This window comes from Semicossyphus pulcher, unplaced genomic scaffold, assembly GCF_022749685.1.
Source record: "Semicossyphus pulcher isolate SPU_LCO1_2020_fin unplaced genomic scaffold, fSemPul1.0.p SCAF_11, whole genome shotgun sequence".
NCBI lineage: Eukaryota > Metazoa > Chordata > Actinopteri > Labriformes > Labridae > Semicossyphus > Semicossyphus pulcher.
The window spans coordinates 8,669,445-8,688,285 of NW_027211615.1; the positions used below are offsets into that span (position 1 = coordinate 8,669,445).

Genomic DNA, 18,841 nt, shown 5'->3' on the forward strand with positions numbered 1-18,841 from the left:
ACATTCGCTAAGCAGTTCAAAATATCCTCAAAACATTTGTGTAGCCTGCTCGTAATATAGCTACCTTGAGGCTAGCAGAAAGCTAGCAAACAAAGCCACCTGTATCACAAAATATCACATGACTTGTTTGTGTCTTTACAGAAATTGCAGGACTAGCACGCTTGCTAACTGTATATACATATTGTCATACTACCTGTTGCTACAAGCTACCACCTTTTCTTTTTTGTTTGGTTAGCTTATTTGTTTGTCTCGTCGCTATTAATAACGCTAATGACTGAAGAAGCTCAAAAGAAATCATCAGCCAGCACCGGTCTTGTTCTTGAGGATTAAAATTCCGCAGGGACAAGAAGCTAATTTCTATGATAGCTCAACATTCAATACGATTTGTCTGACCTTATCATCTATGTAAAAGGGAAGCGAATAGGCCAAAAAGCACAATGCTTACATGTTGTATTGAGCAGACACGGCTATTGGTTTTACAGTGTATACTTTTTCTTCTGGCCATCCTCTTTTTTCCCTCTTAAGCAATAACTCAATCTGTGTTTCTCCATTCATTTTCCCTCTTTATTGACATTTCTTCCTCCCTGATCAGTTGTGTCCTCCTTGGTCACTGTATGCCTTCCCCTGTGACCTGGTCTCTTCCGCTTTGCTTTGGCTTAACCATTAACCCTTTAGAAGCGTGCATTTTGAGTGTTTGTGTTGGTGTGTGCACGTCTGGATCCCCTGTGTGAGTGGTGTTGCCCTGCGTAATGCTTCTGAAGCTCAGGCCTCCTTCTCTCCTCCCACTGCTGTAGCCCGGGGACATTCAGGCTCCTGCACTCACACACACTCAAAGGTGGAGGCAAATATGAGTTGGTAGGAGTCAATATGAGCATATAGATACAACATCTCATGCTCAAATAGTCTTGGAAGGGGAAACTATTGAAACTATTAGCTAAAAGTACCGTAAAATCCAGAATATGAGTCGCGCTGGAATAAAAGACGCAGTCTGTTTTGGAGCTATCGCAGAGGGAAAAAGGTTTTCTAGAGCTATTTATAAGTAAAAACATGTATACAAGTTATTTCAACACTATTTGAACTTATTTTTCATTTAAAACACACACAAATTACAGCCTACCATCTGTTTTCACCATGTTGAGTTTGCAATCCTGCTAGCTACCTAATGTTGATTGTTGTGAGGATGGCAGTTGTACTGCTGATCATTACGGTGCATGTCCGTGATGAAGCGTTAGCAATGATCAAGTTATGCTGCATTCCAGACAACTAGGAAGTCGAGTATTTCCGACCTCCGACTAGAAAAATTGCTCTGGAACGCCATTCAAAGTCTGAGTTCCTAGCCGACTCATCTACCCAGACATCACGAGAATCCGATGTCTGACGACCCCCATGGAGAGGCACAACGTTAATGTTAAACTATCAACTGAAAACAACATTATATATATTTGGCTGCATTTAATTTAAATAACAACTACTATCATATAATCACACAGGTTCTGCATGAAAATGTTTATAAGAAATGTCGCCAGTATGATTAGGTCGCTGGTTACTATAAACAATCTCTGAAAGAAATATCACTTTGTCACGGTCGGCCATGTTTTTATTTACGTTTGACGTCATGCACAGGGAGCGCTCTGAGGTCGGAAATCTGAAATTTCTATGGGAAGTTCTCGAGTTCTCAGTTGTCTGGAACGCAGCATAAGTTTTCCTCACTTAAAACAGCGGTGAAAATAGCACTGCGGCATATTTTAAATAGGAGACGTTGTAGCGGCTTGGACCTGTAAACACGTTTATGTTTTAATGCGGAAATGGGTAAATGGGTAAAATACTGTAACACAATAACATAACTCTCTGCATTTTATACTGGTATATTGGTCGCACTGGTTTATAGGAAAACGTATTAAAAGTGCATCTTATGGATGAATATTGTTGAAATAATTTGCAAAAAAGATATGAAATAAAAGTTAAGTTTAAAAATATATACTAAACTAATTTGACTTTTATAATTGTAATTATTATTTTATGGAACAATATGTCTTTTATTTTGAAATAACACAGATTGTAGTTATTGAGTGTGTTCACTCTTGACCTTGGAAATAGGAAGCCTTTACTCAAGATCTACTAACTGTCTTTTTACAGGAGCTTTTAACCACATATTGTTATTAATTTCTAAAAGAAACTTTAGTAATGCACAAATGAAAAAAAAAACACCAAAAGATGTGATAGAAGATAAGGTGTAAAGAACACAAGTGTACAGCTTTAAGTGCAGTCTCTGGTTCCTCTCCACATCAGGCCTGTCAGATGTTAAAACTTAATCACTTGAATTGAAATGAACAAGACATGAGCGTCTTCTTTGTTTGGCCCCAGAATCACAGGATGATACGCTGGTAGTGACCAACTGCCTGTGTGTCCTTATCTGTCTGTCTGCTAGTTGTTGTCCAGCCATGTAGAAGCATTGACCTTTAGCTTGCTGTGTGCTCTGGGGAGTAGCGCCCTCTGGGGTTGGACGGGGTCACTGCGTTACGTCTTCACTTTCACCATGACCTCGGACTGGAAGGTTGGAGGAAGAGCTAAGTCGACGTCCGCTGTGATGTTTAAATCCCTGCTTTCTCCTACGTTGCAGCTTTTAGGATGATGATGATGCAGTGCACATGCAGCGACGAAAGCTGAGCTGCAGATTCACCTGGAGAAAGGTGCAGGGGCGGAGCTTGGAAAGTGGGAGGGAGCAGCTTCATAGATTCTTCCGCACCTTTCCCCCTCCCCTCCCCTCTCACTCCTCCATCCTCCCTCCTTCCTTCCCCCTTCTCTTCTCCTGTCTTCAGCTCTCGCACAGGATCACATTAGTATTCCTTTGAAGCCTGTTTCAACTGCAGCCAGATCTCCCTCTCTCCCACTCTCCCTCTTTTTGTCTCCCCCCTTTTTTCTTTTCTGATTATTTTCCCGTGCCATTGTTTTGCAGGACGGATCGCTTTCACCGCTGTTCCTTCGAACCGGTGCAGCATGCAGGGAGGGGCAGTTTTATTACCTTCACTCAGGAGTTCCCCCTTGTTGCACACATGCACACACACACCCACACACACGTGCACACACACACACACACACACACAGATAGAGGGGTGGTGGGTACCGATGCCTTTGACAGAGCGTGTTGATTGGTTCAGAATGGTTGCTGCCTCTTGTAGGAGAGTGGAACGGCTATTTTTAGATCAAGGGGTAGCTGGGAGAGAAAGACTGAGGATGGCTCCGTGTGTGTGTGTGCGTGCGCGTGTGTGTGTAAGGAATACTGCAGTCTTGAAGGAAGTTCCCCATCGCACACGCACAAACACACACGCACACATGCACTTATGCAGCAGTGCCCCTCTAAAGCCAGGGTGGTGTGTATTCCATGTGCCTGCTCCCCTTTTTCTCTCTCGCTATATCTCCTCTCCCTCCTGCCTCCCTCCCGCAGTCTTTCTGTCTCTCTTGTTTCTCCCTCTCTTCCTCTCTTTTCTGAGCTGTGCAAATGTCAGCACTCTCCCATTTATTTGCCAGAGCCCAGAGCAACGTCCTGCACCCTCTGTTTACCTCCGTCTCCACACTGCTGCCCCATCGGCACTACTTTTCTCCTCATCAGCCTCCTCCCTCCACCCTACATCCCTTTCATCCCCTCCTCTCCACCACAGTCCCTTCCCTTTTCAGCTCTTTCCATCATCCCCCCCCCTTTGACACCCTACTTCCATTTTTTACACCATTCTTGCTTCACCCTTTCCCTCCGCCCCTCCTCTCGTTTATGGATCATGGCACTTCATTGGAGTAACATGATGACATTTCTAGTCTTGTCTACAACTAGCGCGTCAAGTTTTCTGGATTAAATCCACTGCACCATCGCCACAAACACCCTCATCCCTCCCCCGGGTGCTTCGTTTTTTTATTTTTTTATTTTGCATCTATTTTAGGAGCCGAGCTTGTCCGTTCACGTTTGGCCCCGTCAGATCAAAAAACACCTTGTCCCTCTCGTCATCCTCCTCGTCTGTCTCTTTCTGTCACTCTGGTATTTTTTTTTTTTTTCATTTTCCTCTCCACATGTCTGCGTCTTTCTCCCTGTCTCGCTCCATCCGTCACTCCATCCGTCTGTGATCACCGCGATGACTCATGTGGCTCACACCTGCTCTGCAGTCGAGGGGCCGCCCTGGTTTTATAAGGAGGGAGAGGTTGGGGACGGTGAAGGTGTGGCCTCCATAAGTGTCTGGATGTCTGTGTTTGCTTTTGTTCACAAAGCAGACATATTTGATTTGCATCATACTCTTGGAGGCCTGTACAGCAGTCTTTATACAGACACATCCGCCTTATCAAAGTAACTGACAAGTTTTAATCCTGTGCTCCCTGATTTAGACGCTCTAAGTCTCACATATCTCTCTCTGTTTTTGCCCAGTCACCCGTGTAAATGCGGACGAAATCTAAGAATGAACACAGACATGTTTCCAAAGCAGCCCAGCACTGCTCGGAGATGTACTTGGAAAGGAGCCTCTTGGACGTTGTTCGTCTAGTTCTCTTCATCTGTTCCAAGAAAAATCATGTTGGTTTATTTTGTTCCTCCAATCTTAAGATCATTTCAGCCGCCCATATTCAAGTTCCCTGGAAACCAAAATAGATTTCAAGCCCAACGATGATTAAAAATAAAGTCACTTTGTATTCTTAAATAAATGTTTTACTTTCTAACTTCCCATAAAACATACACACTATACACGCATAGGGGTGTGTGCTAGTTTGTGTGCATGAAAGTTGGTGTTGTTGTGTTATAATGTTCTCACACTCGGCACTATCTGCTACTGTAAATGCCAATCATAATCTGCAATTAGTCTCTGCCTCTTTAGCTTCCTGTCTTTGAAGGAGGCATCCTGAAAGCCATTCCAGAGCAACTTTAAGTCATCTTGTGTCATTAGCAATGACTGCACGTATAGATGGACGACGCGTCTCCATCTGCTTTCATTGAACGAAATTGAAGCCAAAATACCCACTGTGATAGGCGCTGCCATCTTGCGATGGTGACGTCATTTGGAGCCAGAGTTGCGACGTATAGATTGGTGGTTGGAGCCGCCGTTGCCGCTTCCGCTAACCAGAACACACACTTTACTTACTGAAAAAACAGCAAGGATCCCGCCCATGGCGTGTTTAACAGCAAAACAGCTTCTTGTGTTGGTCTGAAGCAGACGTTCACAGTCTTAAGTCTCCTCTCACCGTTCCTCCTCTACTCTGCTAATCTGGAACAGATCGGCTGCAGGAGGCGTATTTTTTAACAGAGCTGTCAATCATCCTTTTGACAGCATCACATAACTAATTAAAAATAAACTTGAACATGAACATGAATGAACACTTGGACATAAATCAGCATTATAATAACTAACTATAATGACAGAAACCATGTTTGACGTGTATTTAGATTTTATAGTTTGACTCATGTCCCATCTGTTGACATGGAGGAGGCGGGCTTAGAGGGCGATAGAGAGGGTTTGGCTTCACTTTTAGGGAGCTGTCATATCGTCCACCTATTTATACAGTCCAAGGTCATTAGCCATGACACGTTTAAGAAAATGATAGACTTTAGAAACGAGTCATTGTTGCAGTAAGTGAGCTGACGTGAGAGAAAATGATTTTGGTGACGAAACATTTCAGTTTACAGATCGCATAGAACCTTTTTTAATTTGAACTCACCTTTACAAGAGAGATTAATTTACCGTTTGGTCACTGTAACAGGAGAACTTGTGCTGCAGCCCTTCATGCATTTCATTATCAATTGCTTATTTGTTTGTGTGCTAATTGAATTTACCTCCGTCTCTTGTCTCCGCAGTGAGTGACAGCTGTTTTCGAAACCTCGCAGAGGACCGCAGTGGCGTCAACCTCAAAGATCTCGTCCACGATCCCTCCCTGTGAGTATCAACCTGTTTTTTTTGACAACTTCAGCGACGGAAGAAACATCAAGCACACCTTCATGTGCTCAACCATTTATTCCAGAGTGAATTCTTCTCACTAACCTTAAAACTACCTCACTAGACAGAGACGCACAGGCTCTCTGCATGCGTGTGTCAGATCTGTCTTCTTTTCTGCAAGATTGTAACTAAGAAACTAAAAATAACTCCCCACAACAACATGTCGGGGGCCTCCGTGTCGCCCTATGGAGAGAAATTCCCAGCATGCATGGCAACAACAAAGAGCTGCAGCACTCTTCTGTTTAAGGATTCCTCTTTGTATTTGCTCAAAGAAGCTAAAGGAGGTGAAATCAGCGATTGTTTCCATAACAGGGGTGTGATCACGTTTTGTTGTTTTTGCAGCTTTCAGAAGCTTAAAAGACGTTTCATGTTTTCTCAATGCACATTTGCCATATTTCTGATGGAATCCATCACAGTTCCAGTTTATCCTGCAGGTGTGATGGCGTAGGCTTGAGATCAGGGCTCTTTGTAGGCTCGTCAGGTTTATACCATGTTTTTATGAATATCACTATGTGCTCAGGGTCACTCAAGGTCAATTTATGACACAGCGTTTCACAGTGAATAAAGTTCCCGTCCCGTCATCTAAACACATAGAATATACAACATACAAGATTTAGAACGGAATATAAAACCATAGGTGTGTCCCGATTCAGGGGCTGCATCCTCCGATTGCGTCACAGCGGCGCGCCGAAGACTGTCTCAGGATCCATCCATTTACGTCCTTCATAGCCCAACGTATCCCAAGATTCATTGCACACAAATTCAAACGAGATGGTGGACCCTCAAGCGGCCGAGGAAAACACTTTTAAATGTTAACGTTTTTGGACTCAGTTGGATAGCTAGCGATACAAATGTTAAAACAAGAAAGGCACCTTGAAACTTTAAATTATCTTTCATATAATAGGTTAAGTTACGTGACGTTAGTTATGTTAGCCAGTTAGCCCGCTAGCTAAACTGTTGCTTCGGCACTTTGTGAGGCAAGGGTCACAAATCCTCCGTTGAACAGACTGTCTCATACACGTTCAGCCTAAGTGATCTACGCAGGCTAAAGTTCAGACCAAACAGTTTTAGAATGTCGCAGAGAAAATTGCAGCGGTGTGAACTGGTTAGCTGCAGAGCGTCTGGAGCCTAGTTGCAAAAGATTTGACTTGTCAAATCTCCAAATGCAGTTTTAGAACAGAATGATGTACCTATTTCACTTCAGCCAATCAGGAAACAGCATAAATTTGCGTAAGCACCCTGTCTCTGGCACTGCAGGAGCCAAAGACGGCTCTAGATCCTCTCTTTCCTTACTCTCTGTCTTCAACGTTTATTAATCTGTGTTACAGCTAACATTGCGAGCATGTCACTGTCATCCATTTCTTTTTATAACGACAACAGAAATCCAGCTTGTTAATTCATGCAACCTGGGCCTAATACTATTATAGTATTAACGCAGAAGTAGTGGGGTATGTCAGTGCGTCGTTGCTATGGAGACGGTCAGCTGTGCCCGTGCGTGTTGCATTGCTTTGATGTGAATGGCCCAGTTTTAGAACATTTCTATTGCCAGTTGCATCCGGTCTCGTTGCGAATCATTGATCTGAACTGGCCTTAAGAATGACGCAGCCTTTGTTGACACCTGATTTGAGACACAGCTCATATATATACTGTTTCTAAATGTAAACGAACCTATACACGTAAACGCAGAAAATAATGATTCTGCTTTGTATTTATTTAACAGTAACAGTAGGAAAGACTTGTTCATCTGGTCGACGTTTCAACACTTAAAAAGTGGATGACTGGATGTATTGTTCATAGACTTTGACCCACGTCTTGGCACATATCAGCGTTCATGTAAGCACAGAGTCAGTTCCCCTTGTCTCAAAAGCGTCCTGCCATTTAGCTTTATCCAGGATGTTGTGATGGAGACACAGCTCTGTAAGATGTGGGGACGACTGAGTCCCAATTCTCCCTTTAAATTTCCCTGCGACCAGACATCTTAGTGGGCTGGGTTGTGGAGCACCTAAAAGGATAGTTTGGATTTTTGGACACCAAGTTGTATAAAATACTTGCTAGTAGTGGAGCGGATGCAAAGCTATTAGCTCACTCACCGAGTCCCGTGGTCGGAGTTCTGGCCGGTTCGGAACGTTGAAGAAGGAGGGTCATGAAACCAAAAAGTTTTACCCTACAAAATCAACACGCAGACAACGGTGATCCATTATCAACACAAAATTATCGTCCGAGGATTTCATACACTGTGCCCTTTTTTGGCACTATTTTCTCTCTTGAACAATCTAGTATCACTACGCCTGCGCTGGGCCAGTTTCTCAGGCAAGCCGACCTAGTAGCTGTTTCAGGCTGATTCTGACTGATTTGGTCAGGTCTAGGTTAGCTTAGCTTCCTTTTCATATCCTGGTGAGAGGAAGGAGCAACTTCAAAGTCCTCCGTCCACATACTTCTGGCCATGTAATGCGTATACTGAACATGTCTACTACAGCAGTCTGCAGCCGAAAAGAGCCGATGTTTCATCTCAGTTTTGATGTCGCTGAGATTTACAAGTGCAGCGCAGGCGATGTTAGATCTAATCAATATCACTGCACATATCACACGTTGCCTTTTGAAATGCCGCCTCAGCCTGCGACTGCAACACTGTGAACTGTGACCCCGACATGCAGCCTCAGACACGCTTCTCCACACATCACAGCCGCTCTCCGTACAGACATTGATCTGCTGGTGCTGCCCCGCTCCTCTGTCACAATATCATACCAGTCGATATCACTGGAGTGGAACCAGCCCCCCTCCTGTCCCTCCCCGCTGTGGGACCCCTGGACTGATCCATGCTTGTCATGTCCTTTACAGCATGTTTATTTTGAGGCTGATGTGTATTGTGTGTGTCGGCTCTGTGCGACACAGAGAGCGGGCGGGAGGCGGCCTGTGACATGTCGTGTGCGTCACGCTGCACAGAGCGCCAGAGTGATTAGAGATCCATCGCACGCATATTTGTACAGAACGCACACAGAGGGGGAACTTGGGGTCGTTTGGTTTGTGTAGCTGTGAACAAATGAACATTCATTCATCCATGTGTTTTTTTGTGTCTTTTGTTAATGCATTTAACTTAATTTACTGAGCTCTGCAACTTATATAGGTTGAGACAGGGAGATCACTCTCAATGAGCATAATCCTGCCAGTGATTAGGAGCACTAGTAGTTTGGTGGTTGTACTTTTTTTTTCCAAGAAGACGATGCTTGTTCTAGCACGCATGCAACATTAAAACTTGGATACATGTAAGAAGTATTTTAGTTTGTCTGTTTGCTAAATATAACACTCTTGTGCAGGGCCGGCTCAAGGCATAAGCGATGTAGGCAGTCGCCGAAGGCGCCACGTTCTGGGGGACGCTGGCTTGAGCCTCAAACGTTTTGAAAGTAGCCCAGAGTACGATGTTAAATATTAGCCTGCTGCCAGATTGGCACCTTCACACCCAGCCTTTCTCTCTACTCCACCCGCGTATACCGTCACTCTGCCGCTCTCTCTCTCTTAAGCCCTATTCGCAGGGGACTAGTATTACCTTGGGACCTCATGTGATTTAGAAATGCCCCCCTTACATCTGTGTTTCATGTGGTGCATTAACACAGGATAAGCAAAGCCTTTATTTTATTACAGTTTACAGAAATTAACAGCAACATCTGCTTAAAGCCTTAAGCCTGTTGAAAGATAGAAAGACGCTTCTTACCGCATGTTGCCCTGCATATCATCCATCTCATCGTCTTTTGAGATTTCGCTCCTGTGTTGGATTTGAGTTTGCTTTTTCTGCGAATGGGTCCCCATGCTGCGAGATGAGCCTCTTGAATTTGCACCCAAAATGCTGTCCAAACTTTCGTTTATAATTTCCACCGCAGCCTTCATAATTCTTGACCGGGAAAGAGGCGGGAAAAAGGCGGGGAGATAACAAAAACTATTCGAAAACTATTTAAAATTATAGAGATGCCGATTCACGCGGGACTAAGATTATCAGATGACTTGTGTATGATATGGTAGGTAATTTGTGCTGGAATTTTTACTTTACAAATTACGGACATGGTCGTTTCGCACGGGATTAAGATCACAGACGACCTCCACCATTATTACAAATTACTAGAGGTCCCCAGGTTATACTAGTCCTGTGCGAATAGGGCTTTACTTGCTTGACCACTCACTGCGCACTGCCCAACAAAAGTTACAACTGCAACTTATTTTGGTAAAGCTTTTTGGCTCCTCAGTGGGAAAAGATTGGACTTCCAGTGACTGTGTTCATTGTGGGTCGTTATCAGTTGTTATCACTTGGATTACAATACTTCAGACAGGGCCAGCTGCACCAAACAGTAGGCCAAAAGGTTAAGCTTATGACCCTGTCGCCAGTTCACTGGTTTCCCTTCCTTGGACAACCTTTGGTAGGTCCTGACGACTGCAGACCGGGAATGACGTGTGTGTGTTGTGAGAAATAAAGTTCCTGGAGACAAAGATTTTCTTTTAGTATCTATTAAGAGTCTGATTGCAGACATCGAACACAGTTACAACATATCATTTATAGTGTACACTAGTGGAACAAAGAAAAGGAACTTCTTGAGACGCCACGTGGTCAGCTGTCTAGAAACTGCCAATGTCATTATTAATTCCCTGTCTACAGGGTGCAGCTGTCGGTCAGCAAGAGGAACAGAATATGCTTACTCCTCAGCCATATACTGTACGGTGTAAACAGGAGAAACAAAATGAGCGATGAAAAGGGCAAAAGGTGGAAAGTTTTTATGTCGTTGTGTTGATCTAAAAAGAATAAAATGATAAATTGAAAAAAGGGCCGCACAAGAGCTGCAGTTCTGGAGATGCTCTGACACGGTTTGGCTCTTGTCAAAGTCGCTCACATCCAAACACTTGCCCATTTTTGCTGCTTCCAACACATCAACTTCGAGAACATATCCCACCTACTGACAGGGGCCATTGTAACCTCTGCACCAAACACCTCCAGCTACGCACATAACTCTTTATACCACTTCACCTGACTTCCTCCTAGGTTTTCTTCCTGTCATAATTACTGTGGCCACAAAGTGTCAAAGCCTTAGAGTAAATATGGGTCTATCCACCTTACCAATAGATAATAACTGCCCTGCTAAGTGAATTAAGTGAGGGCCTCTACAAAGGCCCTTTGGATGAAGGTGTTGTGCACCAGTTAACCAGCCTGATCTGGGATTAAACAGGCCGCTGTTAAACATGTAAATTGGACATCCAAAGAGGCCATCGGTGTTGGCGTCCCTGTCCGCGCTGCTGCGTTACGGTGTCGGTGGCCGGTGCAGACGGGTACTGGCTGACCTCCTCTGGCCTGAGATCTTCCACGGCGCGTTAATCCACGCCAAACCACGACTCAGCAGCTCCATCAGGTCGACCAGCCGGAACGCTGCGCCCTCAATGTGCCACTGCTGCTGTGACAGAGACACATAGACAGAGAGAGGGAGAGAGAGCGGGAGGAGGGAGGGAGGGGAGTAGGGGGCCGCAGCAGGACACATAACATAAACTATAATCACAGGCGCACAAACACACCCACACGTTGGCACATGCAATCCATCAGTCTGCCCAGTTTGGCATTCAGGAGCATCCAGAGGTGTGGCAGGTGCAGAGAAAAATGATATGTGGCTAAGAGAGAGAAAGCGGAGCAGAGGGGGGTCAAACAAATGATACCCAGACTCAAGGACACGCAGATGAGGCGGGTGTGGATGTGTGCGTGCGTACACGTGGGTGTCCTTGAGCGAGTATTTGAATGCATCTTTACCGTTTCCACTGTGAGCGAGTACTTCTGTTTGGAGTCATATATTTTTGTCACCAGTGTGTTTGTCTGTGGCTGTTTGTGTTTGTGTGTTGAAGGCTGAGTGAGCCTCCCTCCCGGGCTGTTGAGCCAGCTCTGCGTCTCTGCCCTCCAGCGACTTGTGTTGTAACATCCTTTGTCAATTTTACAAATTGTCATGGCTAAGAATAGCCAGGAGTCAATCAGATGGGTGACAGAAGGCCCGATTTCACAGTCAGTGTGACAAGGACACAAACATAAACCTTTTTCTGCTCCACATCCAGCACCAGGGAGCATCTTCACAACATATTTCTACTTGGATCAACTGTCCGGTAAAAACACAGACAATGGTTCAAGCACAGTTAAGCTGAGATCAGTGTTAACATCAACATGCCAATGCACGTAATTAAGTGATTATTACAACGTTCTTAGAGCTGCTGTGATCGATATTTAGACATTAACAATGGATCAAATGATCTGCAGATAATGTGAAATATCATCCAACGCTTCAGACCTCCTTCGCTATATAACTAGCATGTTTCAGCAAATTGTTTTGGTTTTAAGGCTCAGAAATCTACTGTTGTGGTTCACCCTCACCCCTCTCATCTCACGTCGTCAAAGCAAGTGGTTGTTTTCATAAGAAAAGTTTTTTAAACTTCTTGTACACGACCAACTCAGCCCCAAACAATAAACAGACAAAGTTAGAAACTTTTAGGTCTCCACCAACTCCTTGGGGGTTGGTGGAGACTAAAAACAGAGCTAAAAGTAAAGTGAAAACTGGACCTTCATTCAAATAACAAATATGACTCAGAATTAAAGCTAATATTTCTAATAGATTTAGTCCGGAGATCTTCTCGCTTTTTAACCTTGTGTTCGCGTATGCAACTAACGTATATGCGGGATATAGACAACAGACATGGCAACACTCGAGGGGGTTACATCGTTACGTCCCCACTCCGTTTCTACAACATTGTCCTTCGTGCACTGACGTAACAGTCCCGGAGTTGCTTCAAAAATGGAACCAGCACTTTTGACAGGCATGTTTGTCGCTGCACAGATGTGGACAGTTGTGTGCTTGGTTTATCAGCTTGTCTTGAAAACAGTTGACCCTGTCGCATCCCCTCTGCCTCTACACTGCCCCTACTGTTCGTGTTTATACTGCATCCTGCCTCTGTGGAGTATTACATTTTGAGGACACGCACGGCTGACGTTCCAAACAGAGGCATGCAAGTTTTCCCTCTCTTTGGCGGCACCTGTTGCGATAAACGGTGCGGGAGCACACTTCCCAGATATCCAGACAGTGTCTTATGTGTGACGTCCATGGTTTACTCGCAACACTTGCAGAGACCGGAGAAGCAGCCGCTTAGCTCCGCCTACCCTCTCTGGCAGACCAACCACTGCTGGGTGATGGAAAACGCCACATAGATAGTGACTTAACAGACATTTATTTACGTAAAAATCTTTGAGATTATCACTTTAACATTGCAGGTAATTGAAACACATCTGAGCAGATGTTAACTTCTCGTCTGCTTCATACGAGGTGTCGTTGAGACGGTTTGGAAAAAGAGATTGAAATATGTGAGCTGGCAGATGTAAACCAGGATGACATTTCTTCTGTAAATAAACAGAGCCCTTGTGGGGTGGAGTGGTCTGCAGAATATTTTACACTGTGTGTGTTTGTGTGTATCTAAGCAGGCGTGCGTGTCGTTTAGTGGCTGTGAGTGGAATCACGAGAGTGGAACCCCTCGCCGAGCACTCAGAGCTCTCATCACGGTAGGGGTTTGAAGAGGTGGGTCTCCTCCCCCATCCTCCTCCTCCTCCTCCTCCATCCTTCCATTCTTGCTTCTATCAGCTAACATGTTGAGAGGTGACCCCTTGAGAGCTTTCCTACATATGGACGAACCAACAACTCAGCTGTAATGGGCTCGACTGGATGCTTGTGCTGGGAGTGTGGAGATGGCCGGGGCTCTCCTGCTCTCCTCCCTGGACGGAGTGTGTATGTTGGAAAGGAAGAGAAAGAAAGGAAGAGAGAGTGAGATTGAGTGCCCTGTACAAAGAGCTTGTATTATTAATGAAATCACCCCGGCAGATGGGTCTTATCTTGGAAGTGTCCCGCAACCACCGAGATTTGCAGCTGGCTCACACGCACACACACACTCTCTCCCTCTCTCTTGTTAAGTGTGCCCCTGACAGTCCATCCTTCCTTTTTTGTCGCTCTTTTCACTCCGTGCCTCTCTCTCTCTCATCCCCACTTTCTCTCTTTATCCTCCTCTCTGCGCTCGTCTTTTATTCATAGAAAGATTTGGCCCGGGCGTCCAGGCTTTCAGGCCAAAACTACTGCCATGCTCTCTCTCCCTTACACACACACATCTCCCTCACTCTTCCCCCTTCCATTTCTCCCTCCGTCCGCATCAGGATTTGTCCACACCTCGAGCGAAAAAGCCTTTATTCCAGGCTGACTACCTCCAGCCTGCAGTTTGAAGAAGAGCTTTATATGTCGTAACCCCCTGCAGTAGAAAGAGACATAGATGGGTGTTTGAGATTAAAATGTTGCAGGCCCTCTCCCCTCTAATAGGCTTCCCTCAATTCAGAGCACATCCTCCCAAATACAGCCGAGCACTCTATCTGCAGGAGAGCCAGTCATGCTGAAACACACATTTATGCACAAACTCATAGATGTATAAATACACATTCATATCTATCTGCAATCCTGCATGCATGTGCTGTATATGCATGCATGTGCACAAACATACTCTTATGTGTGCCTGTATACATAAACAGTAGAGTACTAACACATACTGCATATGTGCTAATATATGCATGCACACTCACATATGCATATATAAACATTCTGCGCGCGTGTGTGTGTGTGTTACTTGTTTGTGGTGCAGCCTGATCCTTTTGACAGGTTACTGTTCGGGAGGCGGGGCTTATTTTACAGGTTGTCTGCTAACCAATCAGCATTGAGTGATGTTTAGGTCCTTGTGACGTAACTTTAAATAGACATTTTTCAAATAAATCTGTCAGCACAGGAGTTGGTGAATCTGCTTTTTATAACTGAGAGTGTAGAGACAGTTGTTGATGTTGCACGTATTATGGTATGTATAATGAGAGTTGTTATTGTAAAGCAACTACAAAAACTTCATCATCCAAGCTCACTATGTCAGCATGGGTGTATGTATCTAGCTTGCCTTATTCCGCCTGCAAATCACTGATTGGTTGATTGCTTCTTCCACAAGAGGCATCAATAGCGGCGACAATAATCCCATATCGGTCAGGCTCTAATATGCACACTCTGACACTTACAGTTACTTATATCACCTACCTAAAACCAACATAACAGTCCTGCGTTGCATCCTATCTTCATGAAGGTTATAATGTTTAGTGTTAATAGAAAGTGTTGTAGAGAGATGCTGGTTCGACTGTGTGGTCATTTTTGAGAGAGCAGTTTCTGAGGCTGTTCAAATGTAATGCTGTCAGGTGTTTCAATAAATGTATCCAACACATTCACATTAATGAGACGAGGCTAAAGGACAGACGCATCTATGCACACAATTGTGAATGCATGCTGTATGTGCACACATGTATATGCCTTCATACACAAGGAAAAACACAGTACTTAGTGCACAGTATTTACAAACACATATTGTATATACCTATAAAGATGCACACACACACATGTAGCGTGTACTGCTAATACATATATCACTCAAGCAGAAGCTTATACGTGTTGTGATACACACTTCTACATTTTGGCTATGCATTACTGTGTGTACATGTGGTGTGTGTGTATAGTGTATACACATTTGTAACATGTTAATATATATAAATCATATATGTGTACCCACAGCTTAGACGTACAGTATTTAACGAACATGCAGCTGCACTCGGCTGCACCCACAGGCTGAAAACTGTCCAGTCAACAACATATTTCTGCCTTCACACAGAAATGGCATCCCCGACAGTTACCGAACAAAAAAAAAAAAAAACATTCACCGGCACACACAAACTCTCACACACACTCTGACGATGAAACAACACAGCAACCGGAGGCTTCAGGCAGGAGGGGTTGCCTAGGAAACGGTGGGAAGGAACCCTAGTTATTTGTGTTGAGCATATTTTCATTTGGGCTGAAACAGAGACGCATAAAAACCCCAGGAGAGGGAGAGAGGTGATTTGTCCTGACAGCTCCTTTACTCTCCCGAGGTGTAACACACACACATACACACACACACACACACACACACAGGCACATGAACGGACCAATGCACATGCATGAACACGATCACACACACATACACACACACAGAGATGCCAAAACTCCCCCTCCCTCCCTCGCTCCTAAACACATCAGGAGAAGTAAATCACTCGTGCCATCACAGGAGTGTCAGCAGTGTGTGTGTGTGTGTGTGTGTGTGTGTGTGTGTGTGCAGTGTGTGGGTGCACAAGTTCGCAGCCGTGCATGTGCAGTGTTTCATGAAAAATACTTCCTAAATGATTCTTTCTGACTTCTCGTCCTCCCCTGTCAGACAGCTTTTTAATGCGTCGTCTGCGTGCATGCTTGCTGCAGAATCCTGGATTTAGTGATTTTGTTTCCAGGGTGCAAAATGAATTCTTTGTACACAAAATGAGTGTTTGCATGCGGTTAAAAAAAGTCCTCTAAAAGGCTCCGAGAAATAGCCGACGCTTGAAATGTTCCCAGAGTTCATGGGTTTTTTGTCTGCGCGAGGGTATCATGGCGTTTAAGTGGCTGACGCGGAGGGGAAACATGATGCAGTAGTCGCCCAAAAATAGCGCGTCTTAAAAAAAGAAAAGGGTTACATAAGGGGTGTCTAGTGCAGAGCCTTCACCTTGAGCCTGGGGTTGTTCTTTTTTGGGGTGTCATACCCTGTCTGGCCACAGGAGGTCAGCATAGATCACTGTTTAGATTTAGCAGCAGCTGCAGCTGCAGCTCTGTCCTTGTCAGAGCTCCCTCTTCAGTGGGCCGTCCTGTGGAAAATCCTTACAGGAGGGGATGTTCAAGGGCATTCTCTCTCTCCTGCTTCTCTGCCGCTTTAAGTCTATGTCTCTCGCTCTTTTCTCCCTCACCCAACTGTCTTTATTTCCTCTATTTCTCACACAAATCTTCTACAATCTCATGTCATCTGTTCTCTTTTCAGTTGCAGGCTGTGAATGACAGATGTAGGGTTACTTTTAAAGTCTATTTTTTGCTGTAAGACAAGGAATTAAAGAAAAGACGCCATATTTGTAAGCTTTAGGGTGCATGTACGGGATCTGGGACTTTTTTTAGAGGGGTATTTTTTGCTTTATTAATACATCAAGGGCCTTAATATCCAAAATCTGTTCCCCTGTGGAAGCAAGGCGATGTACGTCTTTAACTCTGTCTGCATCTGCTAAACACTGACGTCCTCATCCGACCTTTTTGACCTCCACGTAAAAGAGCAGCAAGACAAGAGAGGATTTTCTTGCCAGGATCAATAAAGTATCTTGTCTCGTATCTGACGCGTTAATAACCGTGTGTGTAATCTAATGACTCTCTTCCTCCCTCAGGTTGGGGGGGATGATCTCGGCCTACAAGATAGTGCCAGATGAGATAGACGAAATTAAGGTGTGTAATCTATCAACCTTTCTGTTTATCTGATTCATGTGTCTGTGTGCAGTTTGTGTCTGTCTTTTTATCTGCGGTGAGGAGTTTTGTGATTATAATTAATCGTGTGTGTGTGTGTGAACCAACAGGAGACTCTGGTGGATTGGTGCGATGAGAAGGAACTTAACCTCATCCTGACCACCGGAGGGACGGGGTTCGCACCGAGGGACGTCACGCCAGAGGTGGGTGGTAATGAGTCCATCACTGTAATCTTCCTTTTTTTCTTTATGATTTACTGAATTTAAAACTCTGGCTCGGCTTGAGTTTGGCAGCTTACACTGTTTGTTGAATACTTCATGACATACTCTAGTGTTGGCACAACTGTCTTAAAAGAGTGGCAGCAAACGTTGTCTCAAGTCTGCAGCATCTCCAAACATCCCCTCTGTGGAACGAAGCTTAGGAGGTTTTAAAATACAGCGAGACACATGTCACATAAGAATCAACGAGCAGAGCTCGGTTTGAAACAACAAGAAGTCATTTAACTCTACAATAACAGTGTAACAGAAGCTGATATATTAAACACTCTTTGTGTGTTTTATTCAGAGCCCCTCAGCCTGTTTGTGCTGGTTACACGCGTGTGTGTGCTGCAGCACTCATTAACACACAGTGTAATTAGCCCCATGATCACAGGGGAAATAAGAGGCAGAAGTTTGATCCTTATTGACTCGATTTTTTTTAAACTAATATGGCATCATGTAGCAAACAGCTCAGAGATAATGTGTGGCAGGTGGCAGCGTAGGTTTGTTGAGTGTCTCGACCTCTTGTCATAGATAAACTATAGAGGATGCACAGTGTCTGAGTTCTTTTATTTATTTTTATTTATGGACACATTTACAAATTTCCACAAATTACATACCATTATATATGAGCTTAATTAAACATTTCAGCTTTTACCTCGGATTATAAGGCTATATGAACACTTTTCTATCTTCTAGGACAGGTCACCTGTCAATCATAGGGCTGACTACCCCTTTCCCACCAAAATTAGCGCGTTGACGCAGGTTTTTCAGACCCAGACAGACACGCTAATAAATGCTGATTGTCTCTTTTCGCATTGCTAGTGGCGTATACTCCTTTCAGTCTTGTTTTAGCTGCGTCACCGTCCGTGCCCGAAACAGGGTTAGTAAACAGTGAAGATATTACGGTGGTTAGGTCTTTATTGTATCTATTACTCATTCAGTCTGTTTATCAAACATGGCGCCGACAAATTTGGAACGATGTTCGGGCGCTGCTCGGACGGAGACGTGCGGAATTTGTTGCTGTGCACATCATAGCATCGCGCCGGAAAGGGACCGGAGATTAACGTGTCAACCCGGGTTTTCGTGTTCCCATCAATGCCGATCGGAGCCGAGGCGTTAAATTACCCGGCTCCACTGCAGAATCATTTCACCCGGGTCTGAATGCCGATTGTAACCTTTCCCACCAAGCATAAAGCCGGGTGTT

The 18,841-nt window shown here is 44.5% G+C and overlaps 1 protein-coding gene across 2 annotated transcripts in view; it reads left to right on the plus strand.

Annotated features, from left to right (window-relative positions):
• gphnb (gephyrin b) overlaps positions 1-18,841 on the plus strand; it is a 110,520-nt gene that overhangs the window by 26,701 nt on the left and 64,978 nt on the right. For both annotated transcript variants that reach the window (XM_069655845.1, XM_069655853.1), the window contains exons 2-4: positions 5,825-5,903; positions 17,302-17,359; positions 17,488-17,580. In XM_069655845.1, coding sequence (XP_069511946.1) covers positions 5,825-5,903; positions 17,302-17,359; positions 17,488-17,580 — 230 coding nt within the window. The remainder of the gene's footprint in view (positions 1-5,824; positions 5,904-17,301; positions 17,360-17,487; positions 17,581-18,841) is intronic.